The 25127-nt window shown below is 35.5% G+C and overlaps 1 protein-coding gene across 1 annotated transcript in view; it reads left to right on the plus strand.

Annotated features, from left to right (window-relative positions):
• LOC138305406 (dynein axonemal heavy chain 5-like) overlaps nt 1-25127 on the plus strand; it is a 76194-nt gene that overhangs the window by 19504 nt on the left and 31563 nt on the right. Inside the window, exons 12-42 of the mRNA XM_069245649.1 lie at nt 1727-1825; nt 1962-2143; nt 2451-2570; nt 2682-2883; nt 3131-3226; nt 6242-6505; nt 6790-6855; nt 7022-7251; nt 7391-7542; nt 7798-8005; nt 8897-9117; nt 9428-9684; nt 12620-12826; nt 13070-13150; nt 13407-13811; nt 14486-14604; nt 14898-15197; nt 15473-15713; nt 17315-17441; nt 17678-17904; nt 18119-18385; nt 19237-19365; nt 19658-19795; nt 20047-20271; nt 22557-22729; nt 22929-23107; nt 23215-23402; nt 23623-23817; nt 23994-24236; nt 24418-24717; nt 24824-25067. Of these exons, the coding sequence (XP_069101750.1) occupies nt 1727-1825; nt 1962-2143; nt 2451-2570; nt 2682-2883; nt 3131-3226; nt 6242-6505; nt 6790-6855; nt 7022-7251; nt 7391-7542; nt 7798-8005; nt 8897-9117; nt 9428-9684; nt 12620-12826; nt 13070-13150; nt 13407-13811; nt 14486-14604; nt 14898-15197; nt 15473-15713; nt 17315-17441; nt 17678-17904; nt 18119-18385; nt 19237-19365; nt 19658-19795; nt 20047-20271; nt 22557-22729; nt 22929-23107; nt 23215-23402; nt 23623-23817; nt 23994-24236; nt 24418-24717; nt 24824-25067 (6085 nt within the window). The remainder of the gene's footprint in view (nt 1-1726; nt 1826-1961; nt 2144-2450; nt 2571-2681; nt 2884-3130; nt 3227-6241; nt 6506-6789; nt 6856-7021; nt 7252-7390; nt 7543-7797; nt 8006-8896; nt 9118-9427; nt 9685-12619; nt 12827-13069; nt 13151-13406; nt 13812-14485; nt 14605-14897; nt 15198-15472; nt 15714-17314; nt 17442-17677; nt 17905-18118; nt 18386-19236; nt 19366-19657; nt 19796-20046; nt 20272-22556; nt 22730-22928; nt 23108-23214; nt 23403-23622; nt 23818-23993; nt 24237-24417; nt 24718-24823; nt 25068-25127) is intronic.

Below are 25127 nucleotides of genomic sequence, written 5' to 3' on the forward strand. Positions count from 1 at the left end.
TCCCTGTATGTTTTATCTCTTAGCATTATAATAATCCCTGTATGTTTTATCTCTTAGCATTATAATAATCCCTGTATGTTTTATCTCCTAGCATTATAATAATCCCTGTATGTTTTATCTCCTAGCATTATAATAATCCCTGTATGTTTTATCTCCTAGCATTATAATAATCCCTGTATGTTTTATCTCTAGCATTATAATAATCCCTGTATGTTTTATCTCTAGCATTATAATAATCCCTGTATGTTTTATCTCCTAGCATTATAATAATCCCTGTATGTTTTATCTCCTAGCATTATAATAATCCCTGTATGTTTTATCTCTAGATTATAATAACTATTTATCCTAGCATTATAATAATCCCCTGTATGTTTTATCTCCTAGCATTATAATAATCCCTGTATGTTTTATCTCCTAGCATTATAATAATCCCTGTATGTTTTATCTCCTAGCATTATAATAATCCCTGTATGTTTTATCTCCTAGCATTATAATAATCCCTGTATGTTTTATCTCCTAGCATTATAATAATCCCTGTATGTTTTATCTCCTAGCATTATAATAATCCCTGTATGTTTTATCTCCTAGCATTATAATAATCCCTGTATGTTTTATCTCCTAGCATTATAATAATCCCTGTATGTTTTATCTCCTAGCATTATAATAACCCTGTATGTTTTATCTCCTAGCATTATAATAATCCCTGTATGTTTTATCTCCTAGCATTATAATAATCCCTGTATGTTTTATCTCCTAGCATTATAATAACCCCTGTATGTTTTATCTCCTAGCATTATAATAATCCCTGTATGTTTTTATCTCTAGCATTATAATAACCCTGTATGTTTTATCTCCTAGCATTATAATAACCTGTATGTTTTATCCTAGCATTATATATCCTGTATGTTTATCTCCTAGCATTATAATAATCCCTGTATGTTTTATCCTAGCATTATAATAATCCCTGTATGTTTTATCTCCTAGCATTATAATAATCCCTGTATGTTTTATCTCTAGCATTATAATAATCCCTGTATGTTTTATCTCTTAGCATTATAATAATCCCTGTATGTTTTATCTCTAGCATTATAATAATCCCTGTATGTTTTATCTCCTAGCATTATAATAATCCCTGTATGTTTTATCTCTAGCATTATAATAATCCCTGTATGTTTTATCTCTAGCATTATAATAATCCCTGTATGTTTTATCTCCTAGCATTATAATAATCCCTGTATGTTTTATCTCCTAGCATTATAATAACCCCTGTATGTTTTATCTCTAGCATTATAATAATCCCTGTATGTTTTTTCTCCTAGATTATAATAATCCCTGTATGTTTTATCTCCTAGCATTATAATAATCCCTGTATGTTTTATCTCTAGCATTATAATAATCCCTGTATGTTTTATCTCCTAGCATTATGATAATCCCTGTATGTTTTATCTCCTAGCATTATAATAATCCCTGTATGTTTTATCTCTTAGCATTATAATAATCCCTGTATGTTTTATCTCCTAGCATTATAATAATCCCTGTATGTTTTATCTCTTAGCATTATAATAATCCCTGTATGTTTTATCTCCTAGCATTATAATAATCCCTGTATGTTTTATCTCCTAGCGTTATAATAATCCCTGTATGTTTTATCTCTTAGCATTATAATAATCCCTGTATGTTTTATCTCCTAGCATTATAATAATCCCTGTATGTTTTATCCTTTTAGGACTGTCGCATCACTGATGCTGCTAATGAAGCTAAGGACAATGTCAAGTACCTCTACACACTGGACAAGTTCTTTGGCCCCCTGGTCAAATGTACACCGGTAAGTAATTATTTGACCTCTAATCTAGTCAGCACCAATTTAGATTCCCTTTGTTAACCTGTAATATTTCCCAACATGTGTTTGACTCTTTGGCTCTTACTAGGTTGTATACTAGATGTTAATTTTGTTTTGACAGGCCACCATGGTGGAGCATATCCCAAGCCTGATGAATGCCATTCGTATGATCTACAGCATTTCTCAGTACTACAACACCTCGGAGCGTATGACCTCTCTCTTTGTCAAGGTCACAAACCAAATGATCACAACTTGTAAAGCCTACATAATGCATGACGTGTCCAGGATATGGGATATTCCTAGGTCAGTGTAAAATTATACTCTCCTAACGGTCAAAAGTACCAAAAAAGAGTGGAAATCCCTATTTAATATTTCAGATATGAAGGACTGGTATGATGAGAAAAACTTTTGTTATTCTATTCTGAGAATATGAAAGATGGTAATGGTATGAAATCAATATTCTGATGACATGATTTTGAAAAGAGTTGTTTGTGTCCATATATAGTGCATAGAAAAGTAAAAAGAAAAAAATGGAATTTAAATGAAAATGAAAAGAAAAGAGTTTATAGGTGACATTATATATATATTTTCAATGTATTTGATGTTTCAGGCCCGTTCTGCTGCAGAGGCTGAACGAGTGTACTCAGCTTAATGATGAGTATCAGAAACAATTTCAGAAGACCAAACAGAAGCTCCGTGATAACCCAAATGAGCGCAAGTTTGAGTTCAGGTAAATTTTTATAAAAACTTTTATTGTTTTCTTCTTTTTGCAATTGTTTTGGGGGGCTAAATATTTTAATTCAATGAAGAAATAACATATGATGAATTTGCCATTTTTCAGTGAGAACTACATTTTCGGGAAATTCGACACATTTTGCCGTCGTTTAGAGAGAATAGCTGACATGGTGAACACTATGGAGATGTTCTCTGGACTTAACGACGTCAAAATTGAAGGAATTGAAAATATTGCGATCAAGTACAAGACAATTGTCGATCAAACAAGGAAGAAGAATTATGATGTGCTTGATCACAGAAAGGGGGAGGTAAGCAAGGAATTTATTATAAGCTTGGGACATTTTATTGATTACTGTACAAAATCATTGACTTGTCATACCTGAATTGTTCTTTTATGATAAATTAATAAAAGCACATGTTTTTAAATTGATTTTAATTGACCTTTGAAGAACTTATCTTAAAAGTCCCGGTTTTTCTTTTTATGTTTGTCAATTTTTGTGCCTGAAGAAATGAATGAATCAGTTTGTTTGACATAGTTGCTTGATGCCATTTCAGTTTGATATGGACTACACTGAGTTCCGTAACCAGATTGAGGGGTTGCGATTGATGATGCAGAATTTTATGGACACATGGTTCTCCAGGTCTCTCACGGTATGTTTCCAAATATTAATAGAGCTACAAACTTTTTAATGAGGGAGTACAAACTTTAATGTGGGAATACAAACTTTTTAATGTGGGAAAACAAACTTTTTAATGTGGGAATACAAACTTTTTAATGTGGGAATACAAACTTTTTAATGTGGGAATACAAACTTTAATGTGGGAATACAAACTTTTTAATGTGGGAATACAAACTTTTTAATGTGGGAATACAAACTTTTTCATGTGGGAATACAAACTTTTTAATGTGGGAATACAAACTTTAATGTGGGAATACAAACTTTTTAATGTGGGAATACCAACTTTAATGTGGGAATACAAACTTTTTCATGTGGGAATACAAACTTTTCAATGTGGGTGGGAATACAAACTTTAATGTGGGAATACAAACTTTAATGTGGGAATACAAACCTTTTAATGTGGAACAAACTTTAATGTGGGAATACAAACTTTAATGTGGGAATACAAACCTTTTAATGTGGGAAAACAAACTTTTTAATGTGGGAATACAAACTTTTTAATGTGGGAATACAAACTTTTTAATGTGGGAATACAAACTTTTTAATGTGGGAATACAAACTTTAATGTGGGAATACAAACTTTTTAATGTGGGAATACAAACTTTTTAATGTGGGAATATAAACTTTAATGTGGGAATACAAACTTTAATGTGGGAATACAAACTTTTTAATGTGGGAATATAAACTTTTTAATGTGGGAATACAAAATTTAATATGGGAATACAAACTTTTTGATTTGGGAATACAACAGTTTTTGTACATCAGATATGAATGGGTCATCACTCGTCAGTGTTCTGATGGGGTTCATACAAATTACAATGTCAATAGGAATAGACTTTCAATATGAGTATACAATGGTTTACTGGAATATGAGCAGGTCTGAAGCTATTTCAGTATTTTGTTATGGTACTTGGAGCCATAAAGAGTATTTAATACATGACATTTTCAGTAAATATGTCCCTAGTATATGTGTAGTTAACTTTTTAAATGATACAAACCCAGCACCACCTCATGTTAAATTTGTTCCTTCTGCAGTAAATGTGTCGCCATACATGTTATTGTTTGTTTTATTGACTGTATTCCATAGTGATAGAAATTATAGGTCAGTACTTGTTAGGATAGTCATGTTTTTGTTTTTTTGTTTTGTTTTAGAAGTCTGACCAAGAATATGTAGGTCCTGCATGCTAGGCAGGCTGTTGTGTCTCGTGTTTGTTCTTATTGTATCAATCCATGTTGTAAATACTGTATGTAGCTTTGTCTTCACAGAACCATACACCAAAAATATGAAAGTGTAGTCTCTATTATAGTCATTTGGAGACAAAATTAAATCTCTATTATAGTCATTTGGAGACAAAATTAAGTCTTTATTATAGTCATTTGGAGACAAAATTAAGTCTCTATTATAGTCATTTGGAGACAAAATTAAGTCTCTATTATAGTCATTTGGAGACAAAATTAAGTCTCTATTATAGTCATTTGGAGACAAAATTAAGTCTCTATTATAGTCATTTGGAGAAAAATTAAGTCTCTATTATAGTCATTTGGAGACAAATTAAGTCTCTATTGAGACAAATTAGTCTATTATAGTCATTTGGAGACAAAATTAAGTCTCTATTATAGTCATTTGGAGACAAAATTAAGTCTCTATTATAGTCATTTGGAGACATTAAATTATAGTCATTGGAGACAAATAAGTTATTATAGTCATTTGGAGACAAAATTAAGTCTCTATTATAGTCATTTGGAGACAAAATTAAGTCTCTATTATAGTCATTTGGAGACAAAATTAAGTCTCTATTATAGTCATTTGGAGACAAAATTAAGTCTCTATTATAGTCATTTGGAGACAAAATTAAGTCTTATATAGACATTATGGAGACAAAATTAAGTCTCTATATAGTCATTGGAGACAAAATTAAGTCTCTATTATAGTCATTTTGGGACAAATTAAGTCTCTATTAGTCATTTGGAGACAATTAGTCTCTATTATAGTCATCTATATATATTTGGAGACAAAATTAAGTCTCTATTATAGTCATTTGGAGACAAAATTAAGTCTCTATTATAGTCATTTTGGAGACAAAATTAAGTCTCTATTATAGTCATTTGGAGACAAAATTAAGTCTCTATTATAGTCATTTGGAGACAAAATTAAGTCTCTATTATAGTCATTTGGAGACAAAATTAAGTCTCTATTATAGTCATTTGGAGACAAAATTAAGTCTCTATTATAGTCATTTGGAGACAAAATTAAGTCTCTATTATAGTCATTTGGAGACAAAATTAAGTCTCTATTATAGTCATTTGGAGACAAAATTAAGTCTCTATTATAGTCATTTGGAGACAAAATGTACTTTAAATATTCTAGTATCTGATGTTTTTGAACATTTGAAAAAAAGGTAGCCAAAAAATATAAAGTTACACCCGCTACCAAAAATTAAGATGACATAAATTTTATTGAAATGAAAATTAGTCTTACTACTATTTCTCAACATGTCCTTCATTGTGATGTTTCTTTTTGTTTGAAAGATCAATTTACTTGGCAAGGTATATGTGGTTGTTGATAGTTTTAATGTATACACTAGTACTGTTAAAATTCTGTGATCACTGTGTAGTTTCACTGTTACGATATTTGTATGTGTCTGAGTCCATTTGTGTGTAATTGGTCGTCAATGTTATGTATTTGTCGGTAATTGTAAAAAAAGAAGAGAAAAGAGTTGCGATTTTAAATTAGCCTTTTATTACAAGCAGTTGCATGTGAAAATAAAACATTAAAAAAATATGCAGCAAACTTCTTAAAAAATATATATATTAACCGCCTCTTTGTTTTCTTTTATGAGTGATATGTCTTATATGCAGCCTGTCACAGTAATTTTAAGAGATGAATTATAAAAAATGTTTATTTACTTTATCTTCTCTGTAATGTATTGATAGTTAAAGTATTATGGTACATTCATGATAATCATGTTACATGTATTTCCTTCAGACTGAGAAGGCTGTCGAGCTGCTGTTCAAATTTGAGAACATCGGCGGTGCACAGCTCAACATGAATGAGAAGTATATGAAGGTACTTATGAACTATGGGAAAGATTTGGAAGCCATCCGTAAGCTTTACCAGAAGTACAAGGCCGAACCGCTCATCCCCAGAAACCTTCCCCCAGTCGCAGGCCGAATCGCCTGGGCAAGACAGCTCTACAGGAAGATTGAACACCCAATGAAAGTCTTTAAGACAAAGCCAGAAATCCTCAAGGTACTGAAGACTTCTATCTGACTTAGAGGAAGAAGTTTTGGTTGTACATCGATATTCAGAAAATTCTGTAGACATTCATAATAAAGTAAATTACATATTTATACAAATTATACATGAAACTCTTCCAGGAGAAGGATTGTCTTTGATATAGAAAAATGTGTAATCCAGTTTAAAAACAGGAACAAAGGTTGAAATTCTTATTTACTCTTCCTCAACAAAATAATGGAATACACTTATAATAATAACATGTTGCCTGACCTTAATGGAATTTGTTTCTATTTCAGCATCCAGAGGCAAAGAAAATTGTCAGAAATTACAACAAAATGGCTGGTGTGCTCCTTGAGTATGAGGTAATAGTCAGGCCTTTATCTTCAAGATAATATGATTGATATCGATCCTCAAAGGTTCTGAAGTAATTGTCTAGTCTTTTTTATTTAATGCTGTCAGTGTGAAATGTATCCCTGCTAATGAGATTTACAAACTCAGTATTTCACCCTTTATGCCTTTGTATCTTAGATGCTGTACCATCGAGGATGGATGAGGGCCGTTGAGGCAGCCAAGGGAGGCCTGAATGCCTCCCTCCTGATTCGCCACCCTGATACCAATGATCTGCATGTGAACTTTGACCCCCAGGTCCTGGAGTTAATCCAGGAATCCAAGTGTTTACAGGCCCTGAACCTGGAAGTCCCAGAGACTGCTAAGGCAATGATTGTCACCGAGGAACAAATCAAAGCCAATGCTGTGTCGTAAGTCATACATTCTTTATATATGGTTCTAAAAAGGTTTCATTGGTATCTCTTGTGACACTTGGAGAAATAGCCCGAGAAATTGTTGCAATTTTCACTATGTTACAAAATTGATGTTCTACCTTGTTGTGTTATTCAGTCTCCGTGAGATGTTGAACGAGTACAACCGTATCGTCGCGGAGATTCCCCAGGTGCTTCTACCACTCATGCAGCCAATCAGAGACAGGGTAGAAGAGTCTCTGTTGCCCGGTGTTATTGCCCTAACCTGGGCTTCCCTCAACGTAGAAGACTGTAAGTGTTGTCATTTTAATCCTGAAGAATGTCCAGTATATTTATTCCATTGCAAAAATATTTCATGTATATATTCATCTTTAGCTATCATAAAAATGAAAAGTCATTGCTCAGCCGATTAAGCATTTGTCTTTCTCTGGAGTGGACTGTTTTTACAAGTAGTATCTAAGAAGCAGCAGAAGTGTTGTGTCCATTTAAACATTGGGACTATTGAATGTTGAAAAAAAGTAAGTCTTGACTGTTTTAATCTGACAGACATCACAGAGAACTACAAGATGATGACAGAGCTAGAGAAACTGTCCAAGGTCGTACGTGACATCCTGGAATGCAGGATAGAAGCCGTCCTTCAGGACATGTCTGTGTCTGCACTCTGTGATCTTCCCGAAGATGAAGCTATCACCATGGAAAAGTTCCTGGAGATAACTTCTGATGTTGTGGAAACAGCTTCAAAGCAACTGGCTGTGTAAGTATTGTTGTATTGCCTGATCAGCCAAACAGTTCTCTACTGACTTATTACATATTTTAGAAGGGGAAAAAAGACATTTTAAATATTTTAGCTTGACATCAATGTGAATTTAAGAAACCAGTGATATCCTGAATAATTAAGGCCCCGCATCGAGATGCGGGTGCCCTATAGTAATCAGGTTGTCCGTCTGTCTGTCCGTCCGTCCGTCTGTCCGTTTTTTTTCTTTTGCACATTAATGATGGAAGGGAGTGGAGTATTTTCCCCATATTTTACATGATGATTCCCCATCCATCCTAGATCTGCTTGGTAATTTTTCAGGCTGAAATTAAATTAAAAAATCGGCCATCTTGGATTTTAACATTTAAAAAAATCACAATGTTGTTGCTCTTAACTGATAAACATTTTGTTATAACATTATGATGCAAAGTTGTTCAGAATTAAACAAGGAGTTGGCTGTCCAAAGGTAAGGTCATGGGCCAAGGTTACTAAGTCAAAGGTCAAGGTCAAATTTATTTGAGTTAATTGTATGCTCTTAATGTAATGTTAGCTTGGAATCAGGATTCAAGTTAAATACTTGGAAGACTTTTTCCAAAGAATTATAATAATGTACCATCATCGGTTTCCCAATTAATGTTGACATTAATTATTTATTAGCAACATATAGCTAACACGGAAGAATTCGTTGTCAAAATACTACTTTTCCACTTAAGCACGTCAGACACATAGCGGGGCCCTTTCTGACGTGTCAGTGTTATAGTTGAATAATCAAGGTTAATAAATATATTATAGGAAACTTTGATGTTAGAATTAAGCCAGATTATCAGATATTCAAATAAAGAATTATAATTTATATATTTTTCTCCAATTATCGCTGCCGTGTTTTTGCAGTCAGAGCCAACTGGTTGAAAAGGCGGTGTATGAGTTGACCGATACCCTGCGTATGACATTACCAGATTCCGTTAGAGATAGCCTACACCCCGAGGAAGGCTACAGCTGCGCACAACCTGACCCAAAAAACAAGAAACAACGCTGCCAGGAGTGTCAGCCATGCTCTTACTACGCTCTCCTTAACCACTTCACACAGAGAAACACAGAGGCACTGGTCAAATGTAGGTCACTCACCAGGTTTCATGGCTATAATTTGATCTTTGATCATGGTAAAAGAACATCAATCATTTATACATCATTAGTTATCTGGGGCAGTAAATAACCACAAGTCTGTATGGTATTGTAACGATACCAGGTTAGAATAAATAGGAAGGAGTGCAATCTATTGTCAACGAGCTTTCTTCCTTATAAAGTAATGGTGTTGAATTTTAAAATTGCTCTAGGCTTAGCAGATACCTACCAAACACCTTCTTAACTTGTTGAATTTTCATACCACTTTCAATGATATGAAGTCCACCCTTTGTTTTCTAGGTACCCGTCTGTCGTTAGACGCCATCAAGCGTCGTCTTCAGACTTCCAATAAGTACACGACCGATGCCAACCGTGATGATACTAAGCCGCCCCTGTTCCGCGCTGACATTGTGCTGGCGATCCCCAATGTGGTGATGAAGCCTAGCTTAGATGACATTCAGTCTTCTCTAAACAAGGCTGTCCAGATCATCCTCAAGACGTCGATGGACATCCCACAGTGGGAGCATCTTGTTCTACACCAGCGACAACAGCAGAAGGTTCGTTTCATTGGTCAACTGTTCCGTATTCTTATTGGCTGATTCCTGTTCATTGGCTAATACAAAGACATTTTAAAGATCAGATAAGTAATAACATTTTATTGGTTAACTTGGCTACATTATTGTTTGGCCAATACCTGTATATTTCTCAGTGACCAAATAAACAAGTGATTTCTTTATGGGCTGTTTATTTAGAGAGTCTAAATATGTGGAGTTGTCATGGGGAGGGAGTAGAGGGGTGTGGCTCTTTGAGTGTTGGGTGTGTGACTGTGTGCTAATTGAAAAGAAAGATAACAAAAATAATAATCATATTAGATGAATATTTCACTTAAATTGTGTGTATCCTGCTAACCTTTCTCGTTAACTTTGTGTTATATAATTCTTTATATCATAATTTATTTATTTCTTAATTCCTTTTTGATATCAAATTTGTTCTTCCTATGATAATTTTTCTTTGAAATGTTATACATATTTCTTAATGTTGGCCTATTGCTCTAAGCAACACTTTTAAGGAAAACCATGTATTTTGAAATTTTTGACCCTTTCCACCTTAGAAGACAGTCTCGTTAATGGACAATGCAAGGTCACATGACTCATTTTAAAGGTATAATTTTAGTACTAGCAGGTGATAATGGAAATATAGTTCTTAGGTTATTGCTCAAATAATAACTGCATGTAGAATTGATAGATTTAATAGTATCAGTTAAAAACTTCAGGGTTAATCTGTTCAAATTGTAATTGATATATCAAAATTGTAATTGATATATCAATTACAACTTTTACATACTTTTTTATTAGTTTATAGTTTTTACTTGTAGAAAATTTAGGGTAACTTGGTAATACATATGTATTCAATTAACACTATTTCTATATGCAATATATGCATCCATAATATATTATTTCTTGAAATTTGAATATTATTCTGTATCATTTATACTCACAGCTGGTGTAACCATCTCTACTAATGAGTTTTTACTATGAAATTATAACAATATTATTTCAAATTCAGATTAATATTTGATGTGCTAATAACAAAACCAATTGAATAAGATTTTTCTCTTTGATGGTAGAAGCACCATGAAATGTCAATTTCGTATAGGTTTCGTTAGTTGGTAATTGATAGTATGTAGATGTTCAAAAATTCATACGAAGATATAAAATTAACATACCAATATCTATGCTAGAAAAGACTTTGAAGTACATGTAGCATGTATTAGATTAGTTATATCAACTGGGATATTTTTTTTCAGAAAATACAGTTTGTATCACATTTTTGAGTTGCAATAATATTTTCTGGCATCAAGATTATTTGAGATAGGACTTTCAAAAGTAGTTTTAATAATGAAAAATATTGACTTCATTTAAAGGTTGATTCATAGGTTAATGGAGTCCAATTCTCAATGAAATACATCAGGGTTTTAATTTATGTTATTTCAAGACATGTTTACTCGATGAAGGTTAGACATATTTCTGATGTTAAGATACTAAATTTGAATTATCAATTGACATCAAAAGTTCAATAAAATTAGATAATAATATTACTAGATAGTTAACATGTGATGATTTATTTGCATAAAAGTATTTGGGTAAATACTAATATAGTTTTAATGTAATTTTCCCTTGATCTTTTCCTGAACATGTTGCGGGATACAGCGGCACCAGGTACCTTTGTCACATTTATTTAACTGGTGACCTTGAACGTGTGTAATAGGCAATTTTTCTGCACTGTCCATACTCCTTGGTTTGCTTTGCCATGGAAATGATATCATAATAATAGCCAACTAGACACACTTTTTCAGTTGTCTCCCTTTTGTATGGATGCTCAATCACATTTATGCACATGTTTTGGTTTGTTCAAATATATCAGAAAATATTAATACTATTAAAATATGATTTCTGACAATAACAACAAAACAATTGAGATAAATTACCTGACAGAGTTTGAAGGACTTGTTTATAAATGATTAAAGGGAGATAACCATACAATTTCAGTAGTCAGATAAAAGTCTATGTTATGGTTCTGGAGTGGCTAGTAAATGTTTGATTAGAGATACATAGTAACATAAAGATCTATGCTGGTGAAACACTGGGTTGACTAGGACATAGTCTATCTGTCAAACCAGTTCTGTAGTCTAGGTACTGCTAGCTAAAAGATTTCATCAATGTTTATGGTAGATTGTGAACAGAATGCTATCTTACTGTATCCTTTTGTTACAAAATTTTTAATTTCATCTTACTATTTGTTCATATATATATTTCAAAATTTCAAATATATAACAGAACTTCAAATATTCATTCATTTTCACTCATTTGTTTTACAATTTAGTTGATCAAATATAATTTAGAAAGATCAGCCTACTTTATGTAATGTAAATAGTGCCCTTTCTATCCCCATTTTGCACTATTACCCAGTCTTTATGTCAAAAATCTCTAATGTTTCTACTCTGTAGCACATCTCTTGTATCTTGGGTATAAATAGCTTCTCCTCAGTCTGGTGTAAGCTGTATCTAGTCAGACATTATTCTGAGAAAGAATACTTTCTATTTATCTTTTACAGATAAACTAGTTATAGCTATTTCTTCAATGTACTGTAGCTAATGTATGGAAGGTTTGAATTGTGTTAGCTTTATAATGTTAATGTTTGATTTGAAGTGAAAAATATCTTTAAAATTTAATGCATTATTTCCACAAAGATGCTTATGAAGTGCTGCTTAAGTAGCAAATGCAGATATGAACAAAATCATCATTAATTTCTTTGATAATGTTGTAACTTTTACAACTTTGGTACGTCATTTAATTCCTCTCAAAACATTAATTTCATCAATCAGCATTTCTGACATTTTAACCATTCAGAATTTATTAATTTTTCATTCATATCTAAAGCTATAATTTATCCAATCAGATAAAAGAATATAACTTTTATCCAATCAAACAGGAGATGGATCAGGCTGCGGCTGCAGAGGCTGAGGAGGGAGCCAAGATCATGACCACCTCCCTTATAAAGCCACTGCATAAAATCATCAGTGAGCACAAGGATGTACAGAAAATTGTTATCCAGCTCAACTCCATCATCTCGACTTTCAAGGTTGAGGTCCAGGAAGTGCTAGAAAACTTCACCAAATATGCCCACTTATGGGACAAGGTAGGGAGCAAACATCCTACTGATAGGACACAGTGAAGATTGACAACATGTTTATTTGAGAGTTAAGATCAGATACCTCAATTTATTAAGAATTTGGTCTCATGTATGATGCTAATTGGATTAGCTGGTAAATTTTATCACATTTCCAACTTTTCAGGAATCAATTGATCATACTAAAATGTAAAAATATAACAATCAATACATTAGTGGAATATTAAGGTTGTATAACAATGTGTGTTACAGGAACCTGTCGCTTCAGTAAAGGAGTTCATGGAGGCTAACCCAATACTGACTGAGATTGAAGCACAGATCAAATTCTACCAGGTAAGTCACATAAAAAATCCAGCAAATATTACATACACAGTCATATACACCTTTTTGTTCTTTAAATGAAGAGAACTTCAACCCAAGTTTATCATTGGTATTAATCGGACATTTGAATTCTTAGATTCTGAGAGGACAAAATGTTACAGGTTAACATTGAACCATTATGTTTGTAGGAATGGCCGGTTTGTATTTGAAATTTGCCAGAAAAATCCTCTACAATGTATTTAATTATTTTGTGTACTTTGTGTTACAGAGACTGGAAACAGACATTGAAGAGATGCAGTATAGTTACCGTGTGGGTTCTGTCATGTTCGTAACTGACCCTCTCAAACTGGCCCTCATCACTGAGGCTAAGAACTGGAAAATGGCATATGCCAAAGCACTAAATGAAAAATGTGCTGGAGAAATGGACGAAATTCTTGACTTTATTGACTCGCTTACCAAGAGACTTTCACGTCCAGTCAAAGATTTGGACGATGTACGTGCAGAAATGGCTGCTCTGGCCGAAATCCGTGAGGCAGAGATTCGAATTGACATGACCATTACGCCAGTAGAGGAGTCGTATGCCATGCTGAATAGATACAACATCTTCTTCAATGATGGCAATGCCGAGCGTGTAGATTCCTTGTCCTATGGGTGGAAGAAGTTGATAGCTCAGGTATATCTTAAGTGCACAAACTACATTAATGGCCTGCTCTACATCTTCAGCAGTATTCAGTTTTCCACTATCACTATGACTGTAGACTCCCAAAATGTACCTATCAGATTCATGTATGGTACTGTATTTCTCACCTATCAGATTCATGTATGGTACTGTATTTCTCACCTATCAGATTCATGTATGGTACTGTATTTCTCACCTATCAGATTCATGTATGGTACTGTATTTCTCACCTATCAGATTCATGTATGGTACTGTATTTTACCTATCAGATTCTCACAATCAGTGTATGGGTTGTACTGTATTTCTCACCTATCAGATTCATGTATGTGATTCTTCGACATGTTGGTACTGTATTTCTCACCAATCAGATTCATGTATGGTACTGTATTTCTCACCTATCAGATTCATGTATGGTACTGTATTTCTCACCTATCAGATTCATGTATGGTACTGTATTTCTCACCTATCAGATTCATGTATGGTACTGTATTTCTCTGATAATAAGAAGTCTCATCATTAATTGTTCCCATCTGTTATGGAAACATCTCTGGATCTGACACCAATATAGTATTTATACAGTGCATACCAATAATTTGGCCAGGGGTGTTAAGTTACTAATCTCTGGGGTTGTAAAATGACAAATGCAAATTTTGATTTCTCCCCTACAGAGCCAGCAAGTGCAGAACCACTTGTTAGAGATCCAACCTAAGTTCAAGTCGGACCTCCTGGCAGGTGTCGAGACCTTCATCAAGTCATCAAACGAATTCACCAATGAATACAATACAGCGTATGTATTCTACTTATCAACAGCTTCTACCATATTCATCACATGCTTTTTACAAGTTTTTTTCATATAAGTCGTACTTCCATGGTTTGTTGAATGATGGTATGACAAAGACTTATTGTATATACGACACATATTGTGAATAATGTTACCATGTTACAGTAATCTATACCAAACCAAATGTTTATCAGTATTGAATATGATTAAAAGCTGTTAATACTTGTAATTCAAGTTTCATCTATTGCATTAACCTCCATGTGATTAATATATTAATTGAATATTAAATACTTGTCCAGTGGTCCTATGGAGGATGGTATTGCGCCCAGAGAAGCTTCTGATCGCCTCAATATCTACCAGGCCAGATTTGATGAACTATGGAGAAAGTATGTTACCTACAATGGAGGAGAGGAACTGTTTGGTCTGCCGGTTACTCAGTATCCTGATCTACAGAGGATACGAAAGGAGCTGAATCTGTTACAGAAACTCTACTCTCTGTACAACATTGTACTGGAGAATGTCAACGGCTACAACGACATCGCATGGGTGGAGATTGACATTGAGAAAATCAACAATGAACTCCTTGACTTCCAAAACAAGTAAACTATACATTTTGTTTAATTTTGAAGCACATCAAGTCTGTTGGGTGCATTGTTCTGAATTTTTTCTCTCTCAAATATCCCCAAAGAGGCCATGTTCATATAACAAGTACAAGATACGATCTATATGGGGTAGTTTGTAAAAAAAAAGTACTGAAGAACTTAAGATTTCCTTGATTTTTATATACACATTGCACATTCCTGTAATAGTCTAACCTCATTGAAAGTCAGTAATTGGACACCGAATGGTTATTAGAATTTATTTTTGCCTATAGATGCCGGAAGTTGCCCAAGGCCTTGAAGGAATGGCAGGCTTATGAAGAATTGAAGAAGACAATCGATGACTTCAACGAGACTTGTCCTCTCCTTGAGATGATGGCAAACAAAGCCATGATGCCACGTCACTGGGAGCGCCTTGCTCAGATCACGGGACACACTTTCGACGTCGATGCCGATAACTTCCTACTCCGAAATTTAATGGAGGCTCCACTATTGGAGAATAAGGAAGACATTGAGGTGAGTTCTTCTGGTCTGTGACTCGGTGGCTGGGTCAGTCACAGTTCTACTGGTCAGTGACTCGGTGGCTGGGTCAGTCATAGTTCTACTGGTCAGTGAGTCAATGGCTGGGTCAGTCACAGTTCTTCTGGTCAGTGACTCTGTGGCTGGGTCAATCACAGCTCTACTGGTCAGTGACTCTGTGACTTGGTCAGTCACAGTTCTTCTGGTCAGTGACTCTGTGGCTGGGTCAGTCACAGTTCTACTGGTCAGTGACTCTGTGACTTGGTCAGTCACAGTTCTTCTGGTCAGTGACTCGCTGACTGGGTCAATCACAGCTCTACTGGTCAGTGACTCTGTGACTAGGTCAGTCACAGTTCTTCTGGTAAGTGACTCGGTGGCTGGGTGAGTCACAGTTCTACTGGTCAGTGACTCGGTGGCTGGGTGAGTCACAGTTCTACTGGTCAGTGAGTCAATGGCTGGGTCAGTCACAGTTCTTCTGGTCATTGACTCGGTGGCTGGGTCAGTCACAGTTCTACAGGTCAGTGACTCGGTGGCTCGGTCAGTCACAGTTCTTCTGGTCAGTGACTCGGTGGCTGGGTCAGTCACAGTTCTTCTGGTCATTGACTCGGTGGCTGGGTCAGTCACAGTTCTACTGGTCAGTGACTCGCTGACTTGGTCAGTCACAGTTCTTCTGGTCAGTGACTCGGTGGCTTGGTCAGTCACAGTTCTTCTGGTCAGTGACTCGGTGGCTGGGTCAGTCACAGTTCTTCTGGTCAGTGACTCGGTGGCTTGGTCAGTCACAGTTCTTCTGGTCAGTGACTCGGTGGCTGGGTCAGTCACAGTTCTACTGGTCAGTGACTCGGTGACTTGGTCAGTCACAGTTCTTCTGGTCAGTGACTCTGTGGAGTTCTCTGGTCAGTGCTGTGACTGGTCAGTCACAGTGGTCAGTCTGGTCGTCAGTGACTTGGTGACTCGGTGGCTGGGTCAGTCACAGTTCTACTGGTCAGTGACTCGGTGGCTGGGTCAGTCACAGTTCTACTGGTCAGTGACTTGGTGGCGGGGTCAGTCACAGTTCTACTGGTCAGTGACTCGGTGGCGGGGTCAGTCACAGTTCTACTGGCCAGTGACTCGGTGGCTGGGTCAGTCACAGTTCTACTGGTCAGTGACTCGGTGGCGGGGTCAGTCACAGTTCTGCTGGTAAGTGAGTCAGTGGCTCTGTCAGTAACAGTTATATTGGTTAATGATTCAATGGCTGGGTTTGTTTATTTTTACATCCTATTAACAGCCAGGGTCATGTAAGGACGTGCCAGGTTTGTTGGTGGAGGAAAGTTGGAGTACCCGGAGAAAAACCAACGAACAGCGGTCAGTATCTGGCAACTGCCCCACATGGGATTCGAACCCGCATCCCAGATGTGGAGGGCTTGTGGTAATATGTCGGGACATCTTAACCACTCGGCCACCGCGGCCCTCAATGACTGGGTCACAGTTCTACTGGTAAATGAGTCAGAAGTTGGCTCACCAGTGATCTATACATAAGTGTTGCTGATTTTACTTTTTATAGAACAACAACATACCAAACTTTACTTGAAATGCAAATAAATACTTCTGCCATATTGTAGGATGTGTGTATCTCGGCGGTGAAAGAGAAGGACATTGAAGCCAAGCTGAAGGGTGTGGTCAATGACTGGAGCGGCCAGAACTTTCAGTTCGCTGGCTTTAAGAATAGAGGAGAACTTCTCCTCAAAGGTAGGTGACAGAAAGCTGACAGGTAGTTGAGGGTCAGGGGAAGTTTATGATTATAGGTCTTGTGATTGCAGAATTTTGTACAAAAATGTAATCGTTATCTTTCTAGACAATGCATTGTTCTTGTGAGTAAATGAATTTAATTTAGAAATTATTTTTGTGTTTCAATTGATACAGAAATACATCTTTCTGCATTCAATTGTAATGTGACTAGAAAACACCTATTGTAATGCCAACAGGTGACACAACGTCTGAGACTGTGGCATTGATGGAAGACAGCTTGATGGTACTTGGCTCGTTGCTAAGCAACAGATACAACGCCCCATTCAAACCAAGGATTCAGGAATGGGTGCAGAAACTGACAGGGACAACAGAAATTATAGAGAACTGGCTCGTGGTGCAGAACTTGTGGATTTACCTAGAGGCTGTGTTTGTGGGCGGTGATATCGCCAAACAGCTGCCACAGGTAATCTTCACAGACTGAAAGTCAGTCATTCGAGTATATCATCATATCAGCAGAATCATAATCAAAACTCTGAATTAAATAAATGATGTATACTTTTTGATGCTACTGGAGTTCTGTCTATGAATGATGCTATTTAAAACTAATAAGGATTCAATATTTTAACGGTAGAAATGACTGTTCCTACTTTCTAACTGTATTTATTTCCCCATTTTAGGAAGCCAAGCGATTCAGCAACATTGACAAGTCATGGATGAAGATTATGCAGCGTGCACATGAGAACCCGAACGTCGTGACATGCTGTGTCGGAGATGATACCCTGATGCAGTTACTTCCCCATCTGCTGGAACAGCTGGAAATCTGTCAGAAATCACTGACTGGATACCTGGAGAAGAAACGTCTCATCTTCCCCAGATTCTTCTTCGTCTCCGATCCTGCCCTGCTGGAAATTCTTGGGCAGGCCAGCGACTCACACACAATCCAGGTTTGTTTTGCTCTGGTGTCTTTCCTACTTTTAAACATGTCTCATTCCACCCTGATTACATTGTTGGATATGCGACCTCATACGAGATCAGTATGTCCGACATGTTGCTGTCAGCGACCCATTATTTGTCGCTGGCTTTAAATAATAACGGACAATTTAAATGGTAAGATATATAAACAATTACTGATTGACTTACTTGCTGATTATATATTAATCATGGCTGCTTTGGTTTATACAAAACACAAAATATAAATTTAGCGAAACGCGTAATGGAAATGAGGCTTACTTCGTTCCCTTGTTTTCTGTACATATTTAAATAATTCCTAATTTTCATAAAACCTCAATATTCCTATAAAAATGTTGTTAAAATATACAAGTGAAAATATGATGCATGTTTTAAGAAATGCATTAATCACAGCTTCTTTGGCTAATTTGTTGGAAAAGTTTTGCAAATATGTGTATTATGATTTATAATCCTAAAAGATGTGACAACATATAAAATGTGACTTTTGATGCATTTAAAACCATTTTCATCAGCTGTGGCTCATCAACAGGAAAAAATGTCTGTGCTCCTTAGAAGTCGCACGGCGCAATGTTAAAAAGTATCTTTTCGTGTTAACCCCTAAAAATAAAATAATAAGAATTACAGTAATGATGTCCAGGTAATCATTCTTAGAGAAAACTCTTTATTTGTTTGAATTGTATGATTATTCTTTTGCCTTTTAGAGAGATTTAACATCAGAAGGAATCTTGATGATTAAATGTTGTTAACAAATTGTTTGAGATTTTATGTTGTGTAATAGTTGTCAGGTAATGTATAACTAACAATATACACTTATTTCACTTTGTAGAACCACTTATTGTCCGTGTTTGACAACACAAGACTTGTGACATTTGATGAGAAAGTCTACGATAAGATTCTCTCCCTCAACTCCCAGGAGGGAGAGAATGTGCCACTAGAGGAACCAGTCATGGCACAGGTACGTCATGTTATCAGTATTCATTTCAGGGGTTGATTCAATGTCATGTTAGTTTGTACGTGAATTTATATAAATTTTCAAATGTAATTTTCAAATGTAATTAAAGACATTTAAATTTTTGATACATATGGTGCTATGTATTCTATATTGAGAATTTCAAATATTAGCAATATTGAATTCAAATATTATTTCAGAGAAAAGACCATGTTGATGATTTTGAGTCTAAATGGAGGTTATTTACTACAACAGGCACTGTGTAACTTGTTTGTTGATGAAACTCATCTTGTTATAGGGTAATGTGGAGATCTGGCTGGGCGACCTGTTAAAGTGTTCCAGAAGATCTGTCCATTCAGTTATCCGATCTGCTTCGGTATCCATTGGGGATTCCAACTTCAAACTGGTGGAGTTTGAAAATATGTTCCCAGCACAGGTATGTTTATATTAAGTTCAAGCTTCATTTTTCTATATATTTCTAGCAGAGCATTATAATTCTTGATTAAACAAAAAAAGAACATAAAACATTTGTTGAATAAATTCTCTTCCTACGCGATATCTTCATTAAGATATATCTGTCGTCTTTTAATTCCTTTTAGTTAGTGATAATATGATCATATCTTTCTCCAACTGATATTTTTACCCTATTCATGGTGGTTAAATCTTCAGTCATATCTGTTTGTATAGGTTGGACTTCTAGGCCTGCAGATGATTTGGACGAGGGATTCAGAGGAAGCCTTGAACAACGCCCGTACAGACAAGAAAATTATGGTCAACACCAACCAGAAGTTCCTTGATATTCTTAACGAGCTCATTGCCATGACAACAGAGGATCTGACAAAGATCGAGAGGACAAAATACGAAACTCTCATTACTATTCATGTGCATCAAAAGGACATCTTTGACGACCTGGTAAAACGATAGTTCTACTGCCTTGCCATCAGGCAATTTGTTTCACAGAAATTTCCACAGTTCCAAAGGATGAATTTAAAGCAAAGTCATCTAAAGAACTTTGTGAAACTCCTGGGAAACATACACTGTCTGTATGGCAATTATATTGCTAAATGGCCTGAAAATATTATTGGATTTACAACTTAAAACTAAACTTAAGTTTAAAACTAATTGTTAAAAATATACCTAAAGTACCAAGTAATTATTTATTAGCTTAAGAATAGATACAAATCAGTGTTAGATGCTACTTTATCCAATTTTCAGTGTATCTAGTTGATAAAATGTCATTAGGATAGGGATTATTTTTCAGATTTAACATTATTTACCTATTCAGGTTTTGATAAATTAAATGGGTTCAGCCGCTTAATACATTTAGATTTAAATTTGATTGTAAAATGATCAAATACTGAAACAGCATCATCAAATGCTTATGAGTTAGGTAGTTTAAGATATAGTCCAATGGAATTTCAAGGTTACATTTAGCATTTGCATTTGTGAAGAGAATCCATTTAATGGAAATGCGTGTTACTGTTTTACCAGAGATATTTTATGTTAATGTAAGTGTGTCTCTGGTATCGGTGACAATCATAGACTATATCCACACAAATATCTCAGAATTATTTTGGTTGATTGATGATCAGTGTTTGTTAAATGGCAGAAAGTTGCTGTAAATCCAGGTAGATGCTTACATCAGCAAAGAATTATTCTGGTATTCATGAAAAGAAAATATCAAATTCTCTTCAAGAAATGTTTGTAACAATTTTTTAAGATGTTTTGTCAGTTATTGACCTGTTATATGAAATGCCTACTAGTTAAGCTTCATTTATGGTTTATACCTTATAGACTTTCTTTGTAATACATAGTTATCTCCCCTTTAGTATACCCTGTCATTATTGGTTATTCGCCCTTACTTTTTACTCTGTGGTTTAATTGGGGATGAGTACTGGCTTTATAAAGATAATGTGGGGTTTTATTTTTCATTAAAATAAGGTCATACATTGTAAGATTGTGAGAATCTGAAGTTTAATCCATGGTTAAACATGTAGTGTAGTACAATGGTTAGACTGATTTTGGCACTGAACATTTACCAAAGGTTAAGCCAAGGTCAGATAATTTGGTCGATAGTGATCTCCCATTTTCAAGCATTGGAAAATTATGCACATAAGGCCAAGACAAGATTAGAGTTTTAGAACAATGGTAAAAGTGATATCCTTTCTCAGGTATCATATCCCGAGTTGTTTTTTTTTTCTTTGGTCAAAACCATGGTCAGGCATTTAGTTCAAAAGCAAGGGTTTTTCCTATTTTTGCCTTCAATGCTCTGAGTTGAAGCTTCAAACAAAAGGCATTTTGTATACAGGACAATGATGGCTGCGGCAGTAATTTATCCGTTTATCAGTGATGTTGTACCAGGTTGCTAGCCGGATGTACATGTAACAGCATATGGGTGTGGAAGGTATCAAGCCTACTTCAGACCAGCATTGTGTCTCCGCGCTGTGTCTCGCAGAAGTTGTGCTTGCTCTGTTGTATATATATGGTGTCGTTTACAAAGTTTAACAATTTAATCATTCAAGCCCATTCAGTCATATTTCACTTTTATTAATATTTTAAACAAAATTAAATTATAATCTCTGAACAGTATAGGCAGAATTTTAATAAATTTTCAAAAAGGTATTTTAACTAGCAAGGTATATATTTGTTTAGATAAGCATACTGTGTATGGTGTAATTTTATCAAGAAGTAATCAGAAAGAAAATATTTTAGATAAAAATGTTTTAATATTTTGACAATACATATTCCATTGTTTCCGTTATCCTTGTACCAATGCTACACATACACTATTGTATTTGTATAGGCACTTTGCACCTATGATGTAGTACAGTATAAATTTTCCTGCTGATATTTTAAATGTTCAAACCAAATTGAAGAAACTCTTTCCATTTTGGAAAAAATATAGTTTGCTTTTAATGATATATTTCATAGTGATCTAAATGCATATTGTATAAATTACATGTATTATTTGATTTCACTTGGTTAGAAATACTTGAAGATTATTATTTAGATTTAAAAAAAATTTTGTTTCCTAATGGAAAAAGTGTGCAATCCACAATTATTTCTGATTGCTATTAAACTATTAATGTTTGAAATTCAAAAATATATAAGTAAAATGTGTAAAAGTGAACAACAATTAAGTTACCGGACAGAAGAGACATTTAAAATGTTTCCTAATTTCTTGTAATTTTTTCCAGGTGAAAATGCACATTCGTTCCCCAGGAGACTTTGAGTGGCTGAAACAGTCTCGGTTCTATTTCAAAGAGGACACTGACCAGTGTATCATCTCCATTACTGATGTTGATTTCATCTACCAGAACGAGTTCTTGGGTTGTACAGAACGTCTCGTCATCACTCCACTTACTGACAGGTAAACACAGAAATCTGGTACACAGCTCAATCACTGTATCTAACTGTAATATCCTCAACACAACTTTCAAGATAAGCTATTTAAGCTCATGTTTTAGAAAAAAATGTAACCAATTATGAAAGCAAAGAATTAAAATTGCTGAATGAACATACTTTACTACATTCTATTATGTACTGAACTCGGCTGTTTGATTTTGCAGATGTTACATCACCTTGTCCCAGGCCCTCGGTATGTCACTCGGTGGGGCCCCGGCTGGCCCTGCGGGTACAGGAAAGACAGAGACTACCAAGGACATGGGACGTTGTCTCGGCAAATATGTAGTCGTCTTTAACTGCTCCGATCAGATGGACTACAGAGGTCTTGGTCGTATCTACAAAGGTATGTGGTGATATCATTGTAGAAATATATGAATGATTTTCTAATACAGTGTACTTTGGTTTAGATTGACTTGACTTGTCCTAACTATATGTTTGATTACTTTATAGGTTTGGCACAGTCAGGCTCCTGGGGCTGCTTTGACGAGTTTAATCGTATTGAGCTTCCAGTACTTTCTGTGGCCGCCCAGCAGATCGCCATTGTACTACAGTGTAAGAAAGAACGCAAACCCAACTTCATTTTCACTGATGGAGACAATGTAGACATGGACACTGAGTTTGGCATCTTTTTGACCATGGTAAGATACATTTTTGTCTACTGTGTACCAACAATATATTATGACAATTAAAACAAAATATGAATAATATATAATATATAAATATAAATCTATAATATTACAAAAACTGTCATTGATTTGAACAAATAATATTGAGTACATGAAGCTGCTAGGATTTTGCAGTCATGCTAAGTGAAGTTACACTAAAAGTAGGTTAACATTGTGTGTTTTTGTGTTACAGAACCCAGGTTATGCTGGTCGACAGGAGTTGCCAGAGAATCTCAAAATCAACTTCCGTACCGTGGCCATGATGGTGCCAGACAGAGCTATCATTATCCGTGTCAAGTTGGCCAGTTGTGGTTTCATGCAGAACATTGTGCTCTCAAAGAAATTCTTCACTCTCTACAAACTTTGTGAGGAACAGCTCACGAAACAGGTAAGCCAATAACTTAGCTTGTGTTTAATTTGTTACTAAAAAGTTTAAAATATCTTTAAACAAAGGAGAACTATGTTAGCTTAGCTCAAATAACATTAATTTTTGGTGGTCACTACTAAAATGTTTAGATGTTCATCATTATGCATTGTGACAAAACCGAAATATGCTTGTTACAGGTCCATTATGATTTTGGTCTGCGTAACATTTTGTCTGTGTTGCGTACACTCGGAGCTTTCAAGAGAGCAAACCCTGAGGATCCAGAGACAACCATCGTGATGAGAGTTTTGAGGGACATGAACTTGTCCAAGCTGGTGGATGAAGATGAACCACTTTTCATGTCTCTTATCGATGATTTGTTCCCTGGAATCACCCTCGATAAGGCTGGCTACCCAGAGATGGAGGCTGCCATTGAGAAAGAGGTATGGCTTTGGTATCCAAGATAAGAAAATCTGTCAACAAAAGTTGATATTAAGTGTAGCAGTTGCTGTAAATGATTAATCAGTAAAGTTAATTAGAGAATTTGTAGATTTGCACTCATTTTGTGAATTGACATTTTGAATTTGATCCAATCTTATGTGATATGATTTAATGCCTGTTTAGGTAACTGAGAGTGGACTGATCAACCACTCGCCATGGATCCTGAAGTTAATCCAGTTGTTTGAGACCCAGCGTGTGCGTCACGGTATGATGACACTTGGACCCACCGGAGCTGGGAAGACCAAGTGTATCCACACGCTGATGAAGGCTATGACCGACTGTGGCGCCCCCCACAAGGAGATGAGGATGAACCCGAAAGCCATCACTGCACCACAGATGTTTGGCCGTCTGGACGTAGCAACCAATGACTGGACGGATGGAATCTTCTCTACCTTGTGGAGGAGGACGCATAAAACCAAGAAGGTGAGCAATATGTTCATATCCCATGCTGATCTAATGCACTCTTATATATATAGTAAGTGTAAATATTATAATGAGTAGAATCTATCATATCATGTTACTTTGACAGGGTGATCACGTTTGGCTGGTATTGGATGGACCAGTCGATGCTATCTGGATTGAGAACTTGAATTCTGTACTGGATGACAATAAGACGCTGACTCTGGCTAACGGTGATCGTATCCCTATGGCTCCCAACTGTAAGATCATCTTTGAGGTCCACAACATTGACAATGCTTCTCCTGCCACTGTATCTAGGAACGGCATGGTGTTCATGTCCAGTTCTATCATGGACTGGAATCCCATCCTCAAAGGTTTGTTCCACCATATTCACATTGTGTTAAGCAATCAGTTGAATTGAAGCCTAAGGCTAA

Source organism: Argopecten irradians, chromosome 1 (genome assembly GCF_041381155.1).
Source record: "Argopecten irradians isolate NY chromosome 1, Ai_NY, whole genome shotgun sequence".
Classification (NCBI taxonomy): Eukaryota; Metazoa; Mollusca; class Bivalvia; order Pectinida; family Pectinidae; genus Argopecten; species Argopecten irradians.